Consider the following 19097-nt stretch of genomic DNA (forward strand, 5'->3'; position numbering starts at 1 on the left):
AATGACTTGCACAATGCCAAAGATAATGATCACTTCTTGGACCACATATTCTTGACTATTCGCAATACTGACAGAAAAATCTTGATCTTCCCCTCAAATTTGCCCCTCCCTAAGCTTTTGCCATCTTAATAAATTGGGAAGTGGTTTCACCAATAACCAATCCCAAGAGAGGACTTCCACTCTGTGGAGGACAGCAGAGATTATCATCACTGCGTCAACCACAGGGAACAGGAGTCTGAACACTTCTGCCCACTGCATCCTCGGCTGCAGTGTTACCAATTCCCTGAGTCTGAGACAGAACACACTCATATGCAACACATTATATGCAGCAAGTTAATTACTTACAGATAAGCAGCAAGAAACAAAAGAAGCCTGTGATCCATTGTGAGTAGGTTCCCCAAGGTTTGAGAAAGCTGCCTTGAACAGATGGAGTCTTGATTGTGCTTGCTTCTGTTGCACCACAGCTGAGGAACCTGGAGAGGCAGCCTGCCACCACAGGGGTAGTGTGACTCAATGGATAAGCTTTGGAGGTGATCTTCCTTCCCAGGAGAGAGGAACAATCCCAGGGCTGTCCCAGGCAGTTCCTCTTTAACTTGAGATGTTACATTCCCTAGGAAGTACAGGAATAAGGTCCAGGCTGTTTCAGGCAGTTCCTCCTTATCTCAGGACATTGCATTCCCAGCACATTCTACAGTTATTCTTGGTAACTATAAATAAGAAAGGGGGAGAATTGGGTGGGTCCAGGGCCATTTGGGGAACTGTCCTGCGATAATGTCAACTTCATCCATCTAGCTGCTCAGATCAAACATCCTGGTATCAACCTTGAGGTTTCTCACCTACACGCCATGTATAATCCTTCAGCAAAACTCAATCACTTCTCATGACCCCTCTACTACCACCCTTATCCAAGCTACAATCATCTCTTGCATGGATTATTTCAATTACCCTCTTTTTTATCTTTCTCTGAATTTTCATCAAATCTACCAGAAGGACTTTTCTGAAATCTACAATAGGTCATGTAATTCCTCAGGTCAAAAGTTGACCATCCATCAACTTTCATGGCTCTTTCCAATTGAAAGTCAACATTTATCAGTTGCTTTCCATCATTTAGTAGAAGTCAAAGTACTTACAATAGCCTACAAAATGTTATCCAGTCTTGGCTCCCCATTATTTTTCCAACCCTACCTACTTTTCCTTTTTTCCTATCTTACTCCACTCTGGCCACCTAGACCTGCTTGCCATATCTCAGACACCAGCGACATTCCTGTATCAATTCCTTTGCTTTTGTTGTTCCCTCTTCCCCAGATATCAACATACCACTTCCTACAGATCCTTGTTCAAATTTGAGGGCTTCCCTAATTATCATATTTAGTATTGTAACCCTTCTTCCTGGGCCCAGCACTCCTTATCTCCTTGTTCTTCTCCCTATCTATTTTACTTCATTTTAAAAAAATTTGTCTGTCTCCCCTATTACAATGCAAATTCCACAAGATTAGTAGTTTTAATCTGTTTTGTTCACTATGCCAAAAACAGTACCTGGCACACAGTTGTTGCTTAATAAATATTTATTGAATAAATGAATGAATGAATGAATAGCAGAGATGACAACCTCCTTTGGACAAGTTTCCAAAGAGAAGCCTTGTGGTCTAATACTTGCATTAGTTACCATGTTGAAAAGAGATTGCTGTAAATTGGGGAACACATCTGAGCCCCTTCCTGTGGTACACAGAATATCTAAAGGAGAGCTGCAGTCCTGTGAGAGATGTGGAGAAGATCCTGGGCCAGAAGAACAGACCCAGGCTCTCATCAGCACAGAGATGAAGCTTACTGAGAATGGCTCCACTGGTGAAAGCAAACAGCACTCATACCAGCTATGCCTGAACATGGCATCATGTGAAATGACTAGTAAGTGCGGTATGCAGTTCTAGTTCCAATAGTTTTTTATTGTGGGAATCTCAGAGGGAATTATGACATTGGGAATCATTTTCATGAGGCCACAAATAGTGCTGCCAAGTGGCTTAATTTTTTAAATCATCTTTGTTGTAATTGTTGTCATCTTTATGATTATCCTTTCATAATTATTGGAGTGATTATGAGGAGAAAAGCACCAGGCTATCTAATACGGGTTGAACATCCTTAATCCAAAAATCTGAAATCCGACGCTCCAAAATCCAAGACTATTTGAATGCCAACATGATGCACTCCAGGTCACAAGTGTAAAATTCCACACCTGACATTAGGTAATGGGTCACAGTCAAAACAGTCAAAACTTTGTTTCATGCACAAAACTATTAAAAAATTATATTAAATTACCTTCAGGCTATGGTGTTTAAAGGGCATATAAAACATAAATGAATTTTGTGTTTAGACTTGGGTCCCACACCTAAGATATCTCACTATGTATATGCAAATATTCCAGAATTTGAAATCCAAAACACTTCTTGACCCAAGCATTTAGAATAAGGGATTTTTGACATTTCCCAAGTTTCTGTGAGTTAGATTTAGGCAAGAGAGCTAAAATATCTCTCCCAATATAACTTGGGGTCATTGTTTCACAGATGCTTTAGATGGATGAATATTGCTGGAGATTTTAGACAATCTGGTGGTTACTGTCTTCTTTCTACCTCCCCTTTTATTACTAAAGAATGGTAGTCAAGGTAATTTGAATTTAGATCTTCTAAAGTTCTTTCTCTTTTAATAACTTCACACATTCCTGACAAGTGCTGTTTAGAGTGGCAGACTGTTACAAAGCCCTGACTTAATGCAGAGGAAGATGGTTGAGAAAATAAAAAAGTTTAAAAAGGGGAACGTTTATACCCTGATTTTCTTTCATGTTTCAAGTGAGGAGTATACTTTAGATTATAGGGGCAAGAAAATTTGCTGGAGGTCCACTTCTCTTTAATAAATTTTAAGAACAGTTTAGATCTCTGGTCCAAAGAAGGGGAAAATAGTGATGAAGAGGAAGAGGGAGGAGAGACAGCTGGGTAGAAGATGAGGGTGCAGAAGGGTAAATGTGTAGTTATTCTTTTCTCTTATCTTACCAGATGCTACTTAACCTATTTGTCATGAGGATGAGCAGGATGAGGCAAACTACTTTATGTTCAGAATAGGTTCTTCCAGTAGGGTGAGTGCAGCTTCCAAAAATAAAGGAGAGTAGGAAGGAAGGTAAGAAAATGAAAGAAAATAAAAGATAAAAGTAGTGCAGAAGGTATTCTCAAAGTATCTTCTGCTGTGTTTAAAATGGGTACACAGGCTATGTGAAGGGAAAATGTGAATAAGCAAACCTGGTACCTACAGGATGCCAGCAGAGTAGACAAATCCCAAACAGTAAAACCCGTTTTGAAAAAACTGGTTGGTTGACGTTATGTAATTAGTTCATCTTCTTTTCCATTTTATTGATACTGTCATTAATTTCCCATTAATGTTCCTTTCTTGGCTTGTATAACTTTAGAGTTGCAGTGAGAGCTTAAAAAAAGAATTAATAAGAATAAAGTTGGTTTTGTTTTATTTTTTCATTTTCAAATAATTTCAAACTTACAGAAAATCTGCATGAATGAATTTAATAAATTTGCATGAATAGTATTGTGGACTCCTGAATATACTTCTCCCAGAGACCCGATTCAAGTTTTGCCAGTTGTTCTCATAATGTCTTTATAGTAAAAAGGTCCAGTTCAGGAGAAGACATTACACTCCATTATCTGCCATGTCTCTCTACCTTCTGTTAGTCTGAATGAGTTCTCCAATCTCTAGTTGACTTTCATGACCTTGACATTTTTGAAGGTCAGTTATTCAATAGAAGTTCTCCAAATTTCTGTTGTCCGATGTTTCCTCTTGATTATAACTGGGTTATAAATTTTAGAGAAGTGACATTGTGTTTTTCTCATTGCATTTGATTAAGTGACATATGATATTGATTTTTCCAATTACTGGGAGTGTTAACTTTGATCACTTCATCAGATAATGTCTGTTAGGTTTCTCCACTATAACATTAACTTTTTCTCCCTTTGTAATTAAACATTTTGTAGAAAGATACTTTGAAGCTCTGTAAAATTATGTTTCTCATCTCACTTTCATCCACTAATTTTAGCATTTATTGATGTCTTGCTTGAATTCCTTTTGTATTTATTACTTGGCATTCTAATTTAGGAAATAATCTCTTACCCAATCTCTTAACTGTTTATCTTCTTCCCATTTACCTATTTACTTATTATATAATTGTGGATTCATGGGTTCCTCTTTATGCAGTGGATTATAATCCCATTATTCTCATTACTTATTTTTATGCTTAAGTTTTTCCAGATTTGGTCAGTAGGAGCTCCTTCAAGGTGGCTCCTGGATTATTTGGTCATGTTCTCATTGTTTTTCTGAGAACTTTCTTACCTTCTGACCCAACATGTTCAAAGCTCCTTATTCTTCCCTTGTTCTACTTTTAGAGTCTCAATAAACTCTTGTTTCTTACAGTGGAAAGATGCATTTAGAAATCAAGACCAGGCATTAAATTTGCTCAGTGCTGCTCAGGCATTGTTGCTCCCAGGTTCCTTCAATGGATACATACAGACAGACCCTTACATCCATGTTTATTTACATGTCATATATACTTATATATCCACTCTTCCAACTGCAATCTAATACCACATCATTCACCTCAACTTTTCCTCTTTCCATGTTTGTACCTTCTCCAGCATTAGGAAAGTGGACTCCCTGTGAGGAGCCAAGCATCTGATTCTACCAGGTCTCTGCCCTGCTCAGCAGCCCTCCCTCCGTAGACCCTGACTCCCGTCAAACTGCCTTCATGCCCACTCCAGCTCCCAGTTTGTGTGGACCCTGACACTCACCGGCACCCTTTCAATGGAAAGAAAGAAAAGCAAGCATTGGCATCATTTTCTAACTGACCTTTCTGCATTGGCTGCCTATTTAGGCATCACGTAAACATAGTAGTGAATTGGTAGCAGTGTTCTTAAAACAGCCGAGTTATAGCATGTGAGTGTTTTATTTATTCAAATTCAACTTAATTAAAATACTGAAAATATTGTAAGATGGCACATACTTTCTATGCACATCTATATATAAATGTTGCTGTATAGGAATGGATCTGCAAAATCATGGTTTAATGCGAAGTGTACACAGTTTAGGAATTTTTTTTTCAAGTGCAAATTTGACATTAGGTACTTCTTACCTTATATGCTGATTTCAAAATCTAACTCTTCTGTCAAGTATGACTCTATTGTACAGCCTAAATTGTTTCAACATTTAGTTGAATTATTTCTCCAGGAGAACCATCATTTGGTTTCCAACAAGGAAGCTGAGAGGATCACACACTGATTCTAGAACATATTATTTATTCAGGAAAAATGATGCAGTTCTTTTTGGTAGACAATCCTCTCTAAAATGTAGATTAATGCTCTGGTGACAAGTTTCTAGGCTAGAGCTAGGGAAGAGTAGGGTCTTGGCTGTGGGACCAACTCCAATAGAGTGGCTCACTGGGAGCAACTGGACATGGGAGCAACAACACCTGAGCAGCAATGAGCAAATTCAGTGCACAGTCTTGATTTATAAATGCATTTTTCCACTATAAGAAATAAGAGTTTATTGAGACTCTAAAAGTAGAACAGGGGAGGAATAAAGTCAAAGGAGGCCAAGCTGAAGAGCACCCTTATCAGGTATGCAACCAAAAGAGTGCTGGGCAAGGAAGAGGACACAAGCTTTAAATGAGAGAAGGGAGTAGTAAGGGCCAAGAAGCTGATGATAAATACGACCAAATGGAGCCTTCATTCATTCAAAATATGCATATGAAGAACAGTATGTCTCAGAATCTTTGCTTGCTCTGTGGATACAGAAATGAACATATGTGTTTCCTGCCCTCTAAGAAACTTTCATTCTAGTAGAAGAGAATCATGCCAATAGTTACAAGGTATCTCAAGAGTCTTGCTACAGTCTTTAGATTTGTGAATTTTGACAGCCGTTGGTAAATTACTCTCCATAAGGCTTATACCAAGTTATAGAGTTGGAAGTCATTACTAGATACTACTTTTTACAGCCCTTTCACACAGTATTTTATGTATTTGAAAGGTACAGTTTAAGAAAGATTTAGATTAAAATTTTAGATATTTCCCCTCCCCCGCCTTTCTTTCCTCTTCTTGAGATGTTAAGTAAGTATGAAGGAAGTAGATAATGATTTTCTGAGAAAAAGTCAAAGTGCTTACTAGTTGTATTTTCCCAGATCTTGATGGTACTGGACTGGACTCCAAAGGGTATAGAAAATTATCTTTCAGTTAAAGCACTAACTTTCATTTAGTGTTCATCAACTACACAATTTTAGAACAGCTTTTGAGTAAATGAACGTTATTAAGTTTAGTGTAAAGTTGTCTGGACTTTACAAAACCAGGCAGTCATAACAAACTTTTCTGCAGGTGGAAATGTGGCTGGCAGCGACATATTTTGAGGATTTAAATAAATGATAAATTACTCTTGGTGATTATAAATAATAAGCAATGCTATCTGTGATATTTACCTACTGCAGAAGTTTGGCTTTTGAAAATGGAATTCAGCTCCTTTCCCTTTACTTTTAGATATTTATTGTTCATTAGTGAGCTCTCTTTTATAGCTGCTAGTGGACCTTCTTTTGCTGCTGACATGCTTTCAGTTCCATAGAGTTTGTGGGCAAAACGGTATTAGAAAAGCAAGTAAATCATCCTGATGTTCTATATATTACCTTGGCAAATAATTCTTTGGGCAAGAGCTCTAGACTAATAAATGAGAGCATGTGGATAATTTGGAATTGTTTCTTTTTTAGAATCAATAGCCTGGGAATTGAAAAATTCAAAGTGCTCTTCCATGGCATTATTGTTTGAATTAATTTTTTACAAAACAATTTCAGTTCATTTGGAACTGACTCTGTCTCTCTTCAATTTGCACTCCCAAGAAAGAACTGAAGAACGTTGAACTTTGGAAAAAATTTAATAAAGTCAGTTCACAATAGAACACCAGAAGATAAAGTTCCTCAGGCCTAATTCTTTTAGAATTGTGGGAACAGACAGGAGGTGAAGATCAGCAGCTGTCCATCCATCTACAGAGCAGAAGCTCCCCTCTCAGGCTGGCAGTAGCAGGCAAAGACTGGTGAAGTGAGACTGAGGTCAAGACTACAATTCGTTCTCTTGTTTTAATGCAATTTCAACTAGCTAATATGTACAAGGTGTTTCAGGAGCATTAACATTTTGAGCCTTAGGCAATCAGATCTGAAGTCTCATTCTGTTTGATTCATAATGTGGATTATATTTTATAATGTTGCTAAGACTTGATTATTTGCACATCCTAGAGGGTATAGCTCCTGCTCTGAACATTTAAAAGGAAACTGCTATAGAACATTGAACATTAAACAGAAATCTACTATAGGTAAATCTCATAGAAATAGAAAGAGTCTATAAGCCTAGTGTTAGAATTAAATATTTGGATGATTATCACATCAGCAGTTTAATTTGACTATCTTGGTAACCACTGAAAATGAAGGAGTGGCACAAAGAGCTACTGGTGCATTTTATAACACTGCAGGTTAGCATAGTGATAACACTTTTGTTCAGACTATATAGAAACATGAACATTCGTCTCTCATCTACTTGCAACTACATCTTTACAGATAGATATAAAGACATATATACACCCAAATAAGACACAATGATCACAGGAAGTGTTTGTAAACATTAATGTTAACTTGTAGACGTACATTGATTTGAAACAAATCCTTTACTTTAAATAGCTTTGATTTTCTGTCTAGAAGATGAAAGAGAACATTAATAGCCATCACATATGAAGTTTACCTAGTTGAATGTTAGCGCTTCTAAAAATGAATCAGTATTCATTACTTTTCCACATTGAAAGATTAAATGAATAAATAATTTCTTGAAACTGAAAATGAAATTCTCAGAAATATCAAGAAAATCTTTAGTGCGGTCTCATTTTAAGAAAAACAAAAGAGAGATCATAAAAACCATATTATATTAAAAAGGCTATTGTTATATAATGTAACCCAATTAATTAGGATCTGCTTAATTTGAAACATGTATCAGAGTAAAGGTAAAATGTGTTTTGCTTCTGGTAACTTGTTTAAAAAACCCCATGTAGTTAACAAGAATAAAAATGAGAAGAGGATAAAATTTATCCCAGGAATTGTGTGCTGAGGTATCACGTATTTATACATAGTTCAGTCCCTATTGCCCCCAAAACTGTATGTGTTCAAGAGGCTTTCTGGAGGGTCTTATGCAGAAGTATGTTCAACTTAAACTGAAGGAAGACATACTCTCACTATCAAAGCTAAAGTTGAAGCATGGGGGTGGGGGAATGGTCAAAACTTTTTCACGGTCTCCAGGTTAAAAAACACACTTTCTCTAGTGTGTGTGCATGCTTTTGTTGTTTTTGTTTTTGTTTTTTGGTTCAACGCTAAAAACAGGACTTGTTCAGTGACAGCCACATAAAGGTTAAATGGAGGATTATAGATTAAATGTTACCATTCTAGTGTATCTTTTAATTTGCTCCTATACCAAATCCATAGGAAACTGTATATATATGTCAGAATGTCATGGACAGATTGATGTATCAATGGGTATAACAATTAAAATGCATTTTCTGAATTGGAAAGTGTAATACATTGCTTTTAGACACAAAGCATAGTATTCGCTCATTAAGAATAACTAGGGAGTTAAATTCTAGAGTTTCTGCAGTCTTACTCGTGGTATTTGACTGCCTTGGTTCTATAATCGGATTTTAGCAAGCCTATAAAAATACTTAAAATTTTTTTGTTGTTGGTGGTGTGCTTCCAGCATAGATAATGGATAGCTTATGACATTCAGGTTATAGGTCAAATCTGAGGCCTTATTGCACATCCGGGGAAAATTACTTTTTGAGTAACATATAGTACAACCTTCAACTCTTAATAGGGCAGGAGGAGTTCAGATACAAACACTTACACATTCAAAGTGGCCAGATTACATATGATTTCTACTTGTTCTGAAATGACTCCATAAATGCAATTTAAAAATTTATTTCTCCACCACAACACACAAAAATGTAGCAATAAATTCTAACATGTTCAGGTGAAACCATTCCTTTTCACTTGGCTATTCAAAAGATTATTATAACATGTCTAATACATGAAGAAGGTTTGGGAACCTGTAACACATTTCCTGTGTGTCCCAATTAAAAAAGACATTTCAACACACTATACTGACTTTTCCTTATTCCCTTGTAAGTGCAACATAATTAAAAAACAAACTGAGTAAGGTAACTCAATGCAAATTCAATCTGATGTTAGAAGTAAGCTGCATATGAGACTAAATCAGATACAGGAGCTTTTTCTAAAACAGGACTAAACAGTGTTTCAAATCACCTAGAATCAATTATCATGGGACACTTGTAGAAATGATGATACTGAGTTAAAAAACATTTTTCTTATGAAAAAATCACAAGTCAGAGCTTGCCACTTATGTTATGCAAGATAAGTTTGATGATCTTGTAAATGAATATCGATTTCTGTGCAGATTCCAATATTTCTAATCTATGAGAAACTGTTCTGGGGTTCAAAATGGCCAACTTCAGAATCTTCTTGTGAAGTGGTTGCTTCTCTGAGAAAACAAACAAAATTGCCTCACATATGAATTGTATCACATTTCTTTGTAAGTCTAACTTTAATACAAGCACAGTTAAAAACCTAAAAACCCTCCAAACCCTATATATGTATTGTTACTGGCTGACCCACAAGGTGGCACCAAAGAGAAAAGTGACAAAAGTGAAGATCACAGGCAAGTTAGATATTACATCAATTCTATTATGAGAATTAAATTTATTTCATAAAGTGATACCAAATTTTAATATGCTGATAACCCAAAACAGTCATCTTTAGGTTCATTGTTTTTTTTTTTTTTAATAGAGACTGTTCTAGATCCAAAAGTTTCATTCCATCAAGCAGCTGGCTATTTTCAAGAATTAGTAATTGAACTTTTTGTGTAGTTATTTTGTAGGAAAGTTATATCTCTTTCCAGATACAGATTCCATGATTATTATTTGGTTATAAACTCTGTTTCTCTTTTATCTTTTGTATAGTGCCTAGTGCTTAATGTTGTTAATATAAATGTAAAAGAAAAGACCCAACATATTTAACTTTATAATACAAAGCATACTAACATATTTAGATTTAGTATTTGTAATTATAGCATACAAATAAATTTTTTAATGACCAAGAAAAAGCCATTTTAGCCAAAGTCTAATTGTTTGAACTTCAGGACTAATTCTTGGATCCCCAAATACATTTTTCACCTAACTTTCAAGGCACCTGGAGAGTAACTTCAGAGCCTATATAGGGATGTGAATGGGACAATATACTCTCAGGAAAACATGTACAGAGAAAGAAAAAATGATATGATGCTGGTGTAGCCTTGGTGTGTAACCCTGAAATTAAAGAGGTTTCTTATAGCGTCATGAAGGATTCTTATAGTGTCATGTGGTGGAAGAAACTGGTAGTTTTCTAGCAAACATCTCTGAATATAAGCAACGAAAAGGCATGGATCCCCCCTCCCCCCAAAGAAGAGCTATTTTTCAGTTCACGATTAAGAAAATATATTATTTATGTACAGATCTAGTACCTGAAGAAAAAAATCAGAATACATCTTTTTTCCGTAGTTTGAAAGTAGGAATTCAGTGAGGTTTTAAAATAAAACAATTGTAATTATTGTTGTATATTTGCTATATATACACATATTGTGATCTATTCTCTAACAGAAGGGGTGTTTCTCATGTTAACATGACTGTATCTTTGACCAGAATCCTCACTTAGCAAAACTATATATATTTTATATTATGTTATATATCATTAAAAATAAGAAAACACTGTAGTTCAAAATTAGGTTTTAAATTTTACATACAGCTATATGACCTCAATACTAGTGATATTTCATTATCTAAAAGAAAAATTTCACCATATTTCTTCCAATGTGTCTTCATCAACCCATTTATAATAATCACTTGTTACTCAGATTCAAGAAAATACTGTAATTACCTCATTTAAACAGCTATATTGAAAAACATGTATGTAGTAAGCAGAATCTATCTGTAGTAAGCAAAGTTTTTAAATGATAAACAATATTTTATTATTAAATGAAAGAATGGGAAATAAATGATTGGAAGACAGAAAAAAGTACGTGGACTAGAAGATACATGTGGATGAAATAAAGCAGGAGATGTCTTTACGTGACTTTACATTAATATTTGTCTATTGTGCCTTTCAAGCAGATACTTTTCATGGTTTGAAATAGGTGAGGCACCATTCAAATTATGTAAATTTGTGCTGTCAAATAAGCCTGGGTTAAATATATATTTTTGGATTCATTGAAGAGGTAAGATTCCTAAAGCATGTAAACTGCTTATTCTGCAGTATGAAAATAAGCTATAGTCAACTCTTTCAATTACTTAGTTCCCAATCCAGGAGTAATAATGTTGTCGAGTTTTCTTTTTATCATTATCTTACAAAATTATAATTATTTATCTGTTCAGGGTCATACTAGATTATTCTCTCTTCATTTATTCAACAAACACGTAGCACTTATCATGTACTAGGCACTGTCCTCTCCAAGGAGAGTATAGACCAGGCATGTTTGCTTCAGTGATACATCACTAGCATAGTGCCTGGCACTGACTTCATAATTTATGTAGCAAGTATTCATTATGCAATTGGATAGTTCATATTTGGCTTATCTTTCAGGAAGGAGTATGACATAAAGGTTAAGTGTAAAGGTAATGAAATGACCTGCTGGCTTTGAATTCCAGCTCTGCCATCTACTAATTAAATGACTCTGGCCAAGATATTTAATCTTTTTTAGCCTCAGTTTCCTGATTTGTCAAGTGGAAGAAATAATAGCATTGACCTGAAGGCAGTGATTTTCATGATTACATAAGACAGCATAAAATGCTTACACAAATACTTGGCACAAGTTAAGCCCTTGAAAAATCTTAGTGATTATTATTATTTTCATTAATTCTTCCTGCCATATTTATCTGGAAACGTGGATGTGAGCAATTTAAGTTCATGGTAGCAATTATAGGAGTATATTCACTATTTCAATTTCTTGAGTGACTAGACAAATTAACTAGTTCAATGGAAACATTTCCGGAACAATACTTAATTCCTATTGTTTGTAGACTTTGGTCTATATTATGCTTGCATGTTTCATGAACAAATTGTAAACATTTCCATGATATATACTTTGCCTTTTTATAGAGCTTTCTTATAGAAGTCATAAACCAAAGAGTCTAGAGTGAATGCTAAAGCGTTTTAACCTAGCATTAGAGCCCCTCAAATAATGATATAACTTTCTTGAGATACTAATTCTCTCTTTGGATATAACATGTAATGCTAAAATTGGAAATGACACTTGAATTATTTGGTCACTCTTTTCCTTACATTTGTTCTCTAGAGATATCCATTTTATGCTGTGAGGCTTGTTCTAGCTTGGTATAAACATACTCGGGAGACTTTTCTGGGACTAATAACACATAGTATTCTATTAATAGGTTAGGAAATATTTCTGTTAAAAACAACTTCAAGTACGAGGCTGCAATGAGCTCTTATCACACCATTGCACTCCAGCCTGGGCGACAGAGTGAGACCTAATCTCTAAAATAAATCCAATAAAAAGTAAAAATAAAAAATGAAAAAAGATAAAAACAAATTCATGGTTTCACAGGTTTTTATGAGGTAAAAAGATATAATCAAATTTAGATGTAAATTCCATTTAGATTAATCCTTTCAAATAACAAGTCAGACAATTAACAGTTAAATGAAGGTGTTAATTGTTGTGACAAACTACAGAAATCATGAAATTTCACTATCTCAATTATAGTTAATTTTAAATAATTCTTTCCTCATCTTCAAGATCTTGAGGAATGTTCTGTCTGGAAGGGTAGTTCTTATATGAAACCCCACAATATCAAGTGGGTCAAATGTTATAAAATTTTGAAAGTTTGCAATATAAAAATATTAATAAACTTTGCAGTAATGTTAATTGCTCTAAATTAAACATTTCATCAAATGATCAGTTTCAAATTTCAAACTGCTGTTTTGCTATTGCCACATGGCGGCACCACTTCAGCTGCTAAACAGAAACTTCACCATTCTTTTTTCATATTGGTTTCCAGTTGAGGGAGGTCTTCAGAAACATATCCCTCTCATATGATACATCAGCCTAGTTTTGACTGCCAGAATAGTAAGATCTGTTTGTTTCTCCTGTACTTTTTCTAGTACAGTGTGCTTTTATTAAATTTATTTACCCATTAAAGTTTTAGTTTTTAATTGAATTATTTTTTTGCTTCTCATGAAGATTAATTAAATATTTTTTGAGAACATAAAGAGGGTAGTATATTAGCTTCTGTATATTTTTCACAGAAGTCCAGAGCAGAAAGATACCCCCAAATCTAACTCCTTTACATTAACACATTGAGAAATTGAGTCCATTAAGTAACTGGGTTAGGACAATGGAGGAAGATGAAGGTGATCAGGATCTAGCTCTTTCTCCCGAGCCAAGCTGTTTCTGGACATGAGGTTTTACTCACATGTGAAGAGACTGAGTACCCAAGGACACCTAACTATGTGCTTCTATATACCACCCAGTGTGAAAAGAAAAGAAAAAAAGGCAGTTAAATTGTAAACAATCAAAGAGTGAGATCCTGAAGCCAATACATTCACTGAAGATAGTTCATTTTGATCATTTCAGGACCAAGGTGTAGATTTTATTAAAAACAACTTCTGTTTGGCCTCCTGTATATTAAATATTCAGATAATTTTTGCTTTTACAAACCCCTGAATCAAATATGGCCACATCATGACTTTAGTGATATTTATTAGCTAAATAAAGTAATCATGAAATTCTCCTAACAAATAAACATGTTTCTGAGAGAAGCATCAGGTACTTTGGGAAGTTTAATTTCCTTGTTTACAGCACCACATGGCTCTAGTATTGGCAAAATCAAACCTATCTCGAATCTAGTGACCTATAACACTGAAAACAACTTTAAAAAGGAATATTAGTAAATTATGTCTTTAACATTTTTCTGAGGTACATACTCTGAAATTTCACCCCTCCACTTTTGCTTTGAAGGTAGAATGAACATTTTGTAGAAAAATAATATTTAAAAATTATTTTACTAAAGTGCTTGCTTCTTTGGGAAAGTGTGCTATATACTTTCAGAAATTAAAAAAAGAAAACTCACTGAAAACCTTTGTAACACTGATATGAAAGGAGGAAATATTTACCTATTTGATCCTGATAGTAAGTTTTATTATGCAAAGTTACATTTAAGGGGAATCCATGAGCTAGTAAGAAATATTTGAGACTTTCCTTGTAGTAATTTTCAGAAGTACATACACACATTGATAAAATACAAAGAAGAATAGATGGAGGTAAAGAGAGGAAAGAGATAACAGACTGAGACCATGAGTGAGGGAAAGGGGAAAGATGAAGAGAACTGGGTTAAAGGGTACAAACATACAGGAAGACAGAAGGAATCTAGCTGTTCAATGTTTGACAGCAGAATAGGGTAACTATACCTTGCAAAAATGCATTATACTCAGGTGATGGACACCTTAAATACCCTGACTTGATCACTACACATTATGTGCATGTAACAAAATTTCTCATGTATCCCACAAATTTGTACACATTTTCAAAAAAAGACAAACAGAAAAAGCCTTCTTTGAATCTTTTCTTGACTAAGGTTTTAGAAAGAGAAAGTCTTAAAGATCCCTTAGTGGGTAACTTCTTCCTTTAGGCAGTGGTTCTTAGACTCCCGGGGAGGATTCCAGAAGCCTCTGATAAACAAATGCACTAAATCCATGGATATTGGATCAGTAATACTGAATTACCAGTTTAAAACCCTAAAGTCAGAGAAGTATGGTGACCTGCTAAGGATCTCAGGGCTCCTCTTACTTGCTTGCACTATAGTTCCTGATTCTGTGAAAACAAACCAAGGAACCCCAACTCTTCAACTCTTAAAATGCATATAGCCAGATGCATATGGACAGCAAGAGCACAGACATTTAAAAACAGAGCAGAAAAAAGTAACTTGAACAGAATGTGGCATTTCCCTTGGTCTGTTGCTAACGGCCCACATACAACATGCTTAAAAAATCCCACCCTGGCACTTATTTTCATCATCATTTAAAAATGATTCAAATGGACATTTAGAATGCATGGCATTAAGCATGTATCCCATCTGGGGATAAATGAAAAAGGGCTTCCTCGAGCAGGGCTGTGTTTTTAGAGGTTATCAGGCTAAGGTTAATGTGTAATCGGTCTCTTTGGTCAAGCTTTTAAAGGCAAACACAATATTTTAATTGCCTATTTTCAGTACTCCAAAGCCAGAAGCATTAACTGTTTCTTTTTGTAAGAAAATAGCTATAGACATGATTTGTAAAATGCCTTCAAGATTTGAAGACATGAAAGAAACATGTAAAAAGGAATTACCTCATTTTCTTTCTATTATTCACTTTTTTAATTAACCCATAAGCCAATCACACTTTGTTTTATTAAACACTGGAGACTCCTGCTTCTTAGCTGTCACCTTTGGGGTGGCTGTTTTCTGAATATTGTTCCAATTAGAGTTCTTCACACAAATTCTGAGGGTTGGATATCCTACATATTTATACATACTCTGCACTATAATTTTAAACTCCAATATACTCAGACAAGAGTCCATAACCAGCCAATGGGCTATGAACCTATTTTGACGCTGCCTGCTGTCAGCAAACTGTCTATTGATAACTATCCTAACAAAGTTTAAACAATGTTCATGGTAACACTGGAAAGCTGCAAGAAAGTAATTATGGCTAGGTGAAATGAAAAACTGACCAATCATGGAATGTATTCGTTTACTGTTCTACTAAGCTCATAGCCCAGCTTTTCTCAGTCTCAAGCTTTTGGTCCTGAATGTTACACTGTAGGCATTGTGTTTTAATCATTTCCCCAATCTAAAGATGGAAATTATCCTATGGGGAAAACATCACCTTGCTTTGGCCTTTACTTCCGGAGGATTTTAATGCTTCATTGCTAAGCATTATTTTAGTACTGCACACCTGGACACATCGCACAGTATAATGTAATGTATGCAGTCAGGTTTTGGAGAATTTATTTCAATTTACATACAATCCTCCAAATCCTCTGGCGAGCTTGATGTGAAATCTGACACAGCCACATCTCCCTAGCAGGATCTTCTTTTGCTCTCTATGCTAATAGCCAAAGGCTCCTAGGATCTCTCCGTGGAGCGCGGTGGGGCTAAGGAGTCAGGAAGAGGGGTGACTGTGGGGCTTGTTGCGCTAAAGATTTACAATGTACTTCTTGCAGGCGGCTCAGCAACCCCCTCTGTGGCTGTGGGTGTCTGGTGTGACAGAGCGGAGAAAAGCTCTCTAATCTCCCAGTGCCTGCCTCTGCCGCTCAGTCGCTCCCCTCCCTCCCGCCTTTCCTGCCTCCTCGCGCGCTCTCTCTCTCCTTTGCCTTTCTCGGGGAGTTTCAGTCCCTCAATGCAGCTGGAGTAGCCCTGGCAATCTAAACCCGGAGCCCGTGTATATATACACACGCACACACGCGCACACACATGCACACGCGCTCGCACATACGCACTTCGGCTCTCCCCCTGGGGATATGGAGCAAACCCAGAGCTTCATCTACCTGAAGGGGATGGCCCAGCCGGACACTTCTTTCTCACTTGTCATCTCCGGAGGGCAGAGCAAGACTGGAATGAGGCAGGCTCGCTGTCGGGTCTGCAACCTCCTGCTGTTTGCCACCACCGCCGCTTAAAGTGCCCAGGGTGGAGAAGGCTTTTCCAGGACAGATCTCCGCCGTAGCTTCGCGGCCCTAGGACTTCCTCCTGCTGGTTCACTCTAGTCTCTCCCACCTCGGCCATCCTTTCCTCTCCAGCTGCAGGGTGTATGGCTCGGGTGCCTCCAGTGCTGTGGCCGCCGTCACTGCCGCTGAGAGCACATTCCACCCAGAGGACTGAACGCCGCCGCTGGAGTTGGGGGGAGAAAGCGGAAGCCCTAACTTCCCTCTCTACACCCTCGCTCTTCCCACAGCTCCCGTCCTTCTCCCCAGGACCGGTTGGAAGGCTCCCGCGGAAAGCGAGGCGAGAGCGCGGCGCAGGGGAGGGAGAGCCGGGAGCCGCAGGCGCGCAGGGGCGGGGGCAGCATGTGCCCCGGCGCAGGGTGCTCGCCCGAGAAGTAGCGCGCGCTGGGCAAGCAAGACGCTTTCCAAGTTAGGCGCGTCCCAGAGCTCGCAGCCCGGCGCCTCGGCAGCCAGTGTCCGGAGTGAGGCGGGGCTGATGGGGGTCGCGAAAGCTGCCGTCGCTTGTGGCCAGAACCCGTCTTAAAAGAACCCGGGCCAGCATCCCCAGTAGCGCGCCCTCGGCCCGCGTGCGCTCTCCGATGCCTGCTCTGGCGGTGGCCCGCGCGGCCCGCCCGCGGGGGGTGCCGGAGGGGGCGGGGGAGGAGGAGGAGGCGGTGTGATGGCCCTGGACGGCGAGCTGGGGGAGCAAGAGGAGGAGAAGAAAAAGAAGAAGAAGAAAAAGAAGAGGAAGAAGAAGAAGGAGGAGGAGGAGGAGGGGGCCGAGAAGAGCAGCTCACCCTTCGCGGCCAGGATGGGGGAAGACGACGCCGCGCTTCGCGCTGGCGGCAGGGGGCTCTCCGACCCGTGGGCAGACTCAGTGGGAGTGCGACCCCGCACCACGGAGCGCCACATCGCGGTACACAAGCGGCTTGTGCTAGCCTTCGCCGTGTCCCTCGTGGCACTGCTCGCGGTCACCATGCTTGCCGTGCTGCTCAGCCTGCGCTTCGACGAGTGCGGGGCGAGTGCCACGCCAGGCGCCGAAGGTGGCCCCGCAGGCTTTCCGGAGGGCGGCGGCAACGGGAGCCTCCCCGGATCGGCCCGGCGCAACCACCACGCGGGCGGGGACTCCTTGCAGCCTGAGGCGGGTGGGGTGGCCAGTCCGGGGACCCCGTCGGCCCAGCAGCCGTCGGAGGAGGAGCGGGAGCCGTGGCAGCCGTGGACGCAGCTGCGCCTGTCGGGCCACCTGAAGCCGCTGCACTACAATCTGATGCTCACCGCCTTCATGGAGAACTTCACCTTCTCCGGGGAGGTCAACGTGGAGATCGCGTGCCGGAACGCCACCCGCTACGTAGTGCTGCACGCTTCCCGAGTGGCGGTGGAGAAAGTGCAGCTGGCTGAGGACAGGGCGTTTGGGGCTGTCCCTGTGGCCGGTTTTTTCCTCTACCCGCAAACCCAGGTCTTAGTGGTGGTGCTGAATAGGACACTGGACGCGCAGAGGAATTACAATCTGAAGATTATCTACAACGCGCTCATCGAGAATGAGCTCCTGGGCTTCTTCCGCAGCTCCTATGTGCTCCACGGGGAGAGAAGGTATGGAGGGAGGCGGTGCCCCGCGCCGCCCCACCCCGCCGCGCGGCTCGAACCTCTGGGCGGCCTGCGACCCCGGGGACCCAGCTGGCTTCCAATACTCGGGAAGCCAGGGGTGGGGGAAGGAAACGAAAGCGGGGTAGGGCAGTCAGAACCCCGGGGTCTCCCAGATGCCTTGAGGTCTCACTGCAGCCAACTCCTCAAACTGACTCGCCGGTGCCAAAAGATGAATGCCGCCCCCTCCTCTAGTCAGGACCTCTCCTCTTCCTGTCAAAGTTCCTTAGCCATTGAAACGCAGGGCCCTTTTTCTGAAGGGTAACTGGTAATCTGAGCGATGCCAGAGTGACATGAAAAGCTTGCCAAGTTACTGTCGAGGGAAAATACGTGGCGCTGAAGGCCAAGACAACAGCGCATCCAGGTTAGCTTGTCAAGGCAGGTCAGGGACACACCGTTCTCCACCCCCGCCCTCACATGCCCATCTCCCCTGCCTATTAGTAGTCCCCTGCCAGGTGCAGAGCAGAGGATGGGCTTTGGCTGAGTAAACTTTCCCCAAACTTCAAGTTGAATTTCGGAGTGAAAATAGTGGTTTTCAGAGATAGGCTGAGAGGACCGGGACGGGGGTGGAGGTTGCCAAGGTCAGAGCCAGCGATAAGT

The 19097-nt window shown here is 39.3% G+C and overlaps 1 protein-coding gene and 1 long non-coding RNA gene across 4 annotated transcripts in view; one reads left to right on the forward strand and one right to left on the reverse strand.

The window, feature by feature from the left end:
* The window catches only part of LOC126931260 (uncharacterized), a 38087-nt gene extending 21287 nt beyond the window's left edge, over positions 1–16800 (reverse strand). For both annotated transcript variants that reach the window (XR_007717810.1, XR_007717811.1), the window contains exons 1-3: positions 16704–16800; positions 7721–7767; positions 346–3465 (exon numbers count right to left, since the gene is read on the reverse strand). This is a non-coding gene — a long non-coding RNA (uncharacterized LOC126931260). The remainder of the gene's footprint in view (positions 1–345; positions 3466–7720; positions 7768–16703) is intronic.
* A 627-nt stretch (positions 16801–17427) lies between these two features.
* TRHDE (thyrotropin releasing hormone degrading enzyme) overlaps positions 17428–19097 on the forward strand; it is a 420293-nt gene continuing 418623 nt past the window's right edge. For both annotated transcript variants that reach the window (XM_050749271.1, XM_050749272.1), the window contains exon 1: positions 17428–18446. In XM_050749271.1, the coding sequence (XP_050605228.1) occupies positions 17536–18446 (911 nt within the window). In that variant the 5' untranslated portion in view covers positions 17428–17535. The remainder of the gene's footprint in view (positions 18447–19097) is intronic.

Source organism: Macaca thibetana, chromosome 11, assembly GCF_024542745.1.
Source record: "Macaca thibetana thibetana isolate TM-01 chromosome 11, ASM2454274v1, whole genome shotgun sequence".
NCBI classification, from domain to species: Eukaryota; Metazoa; Chordata; class Mammalia; order Primates; family Cercopithecidae; genus Macaca; species Macaca thibetana.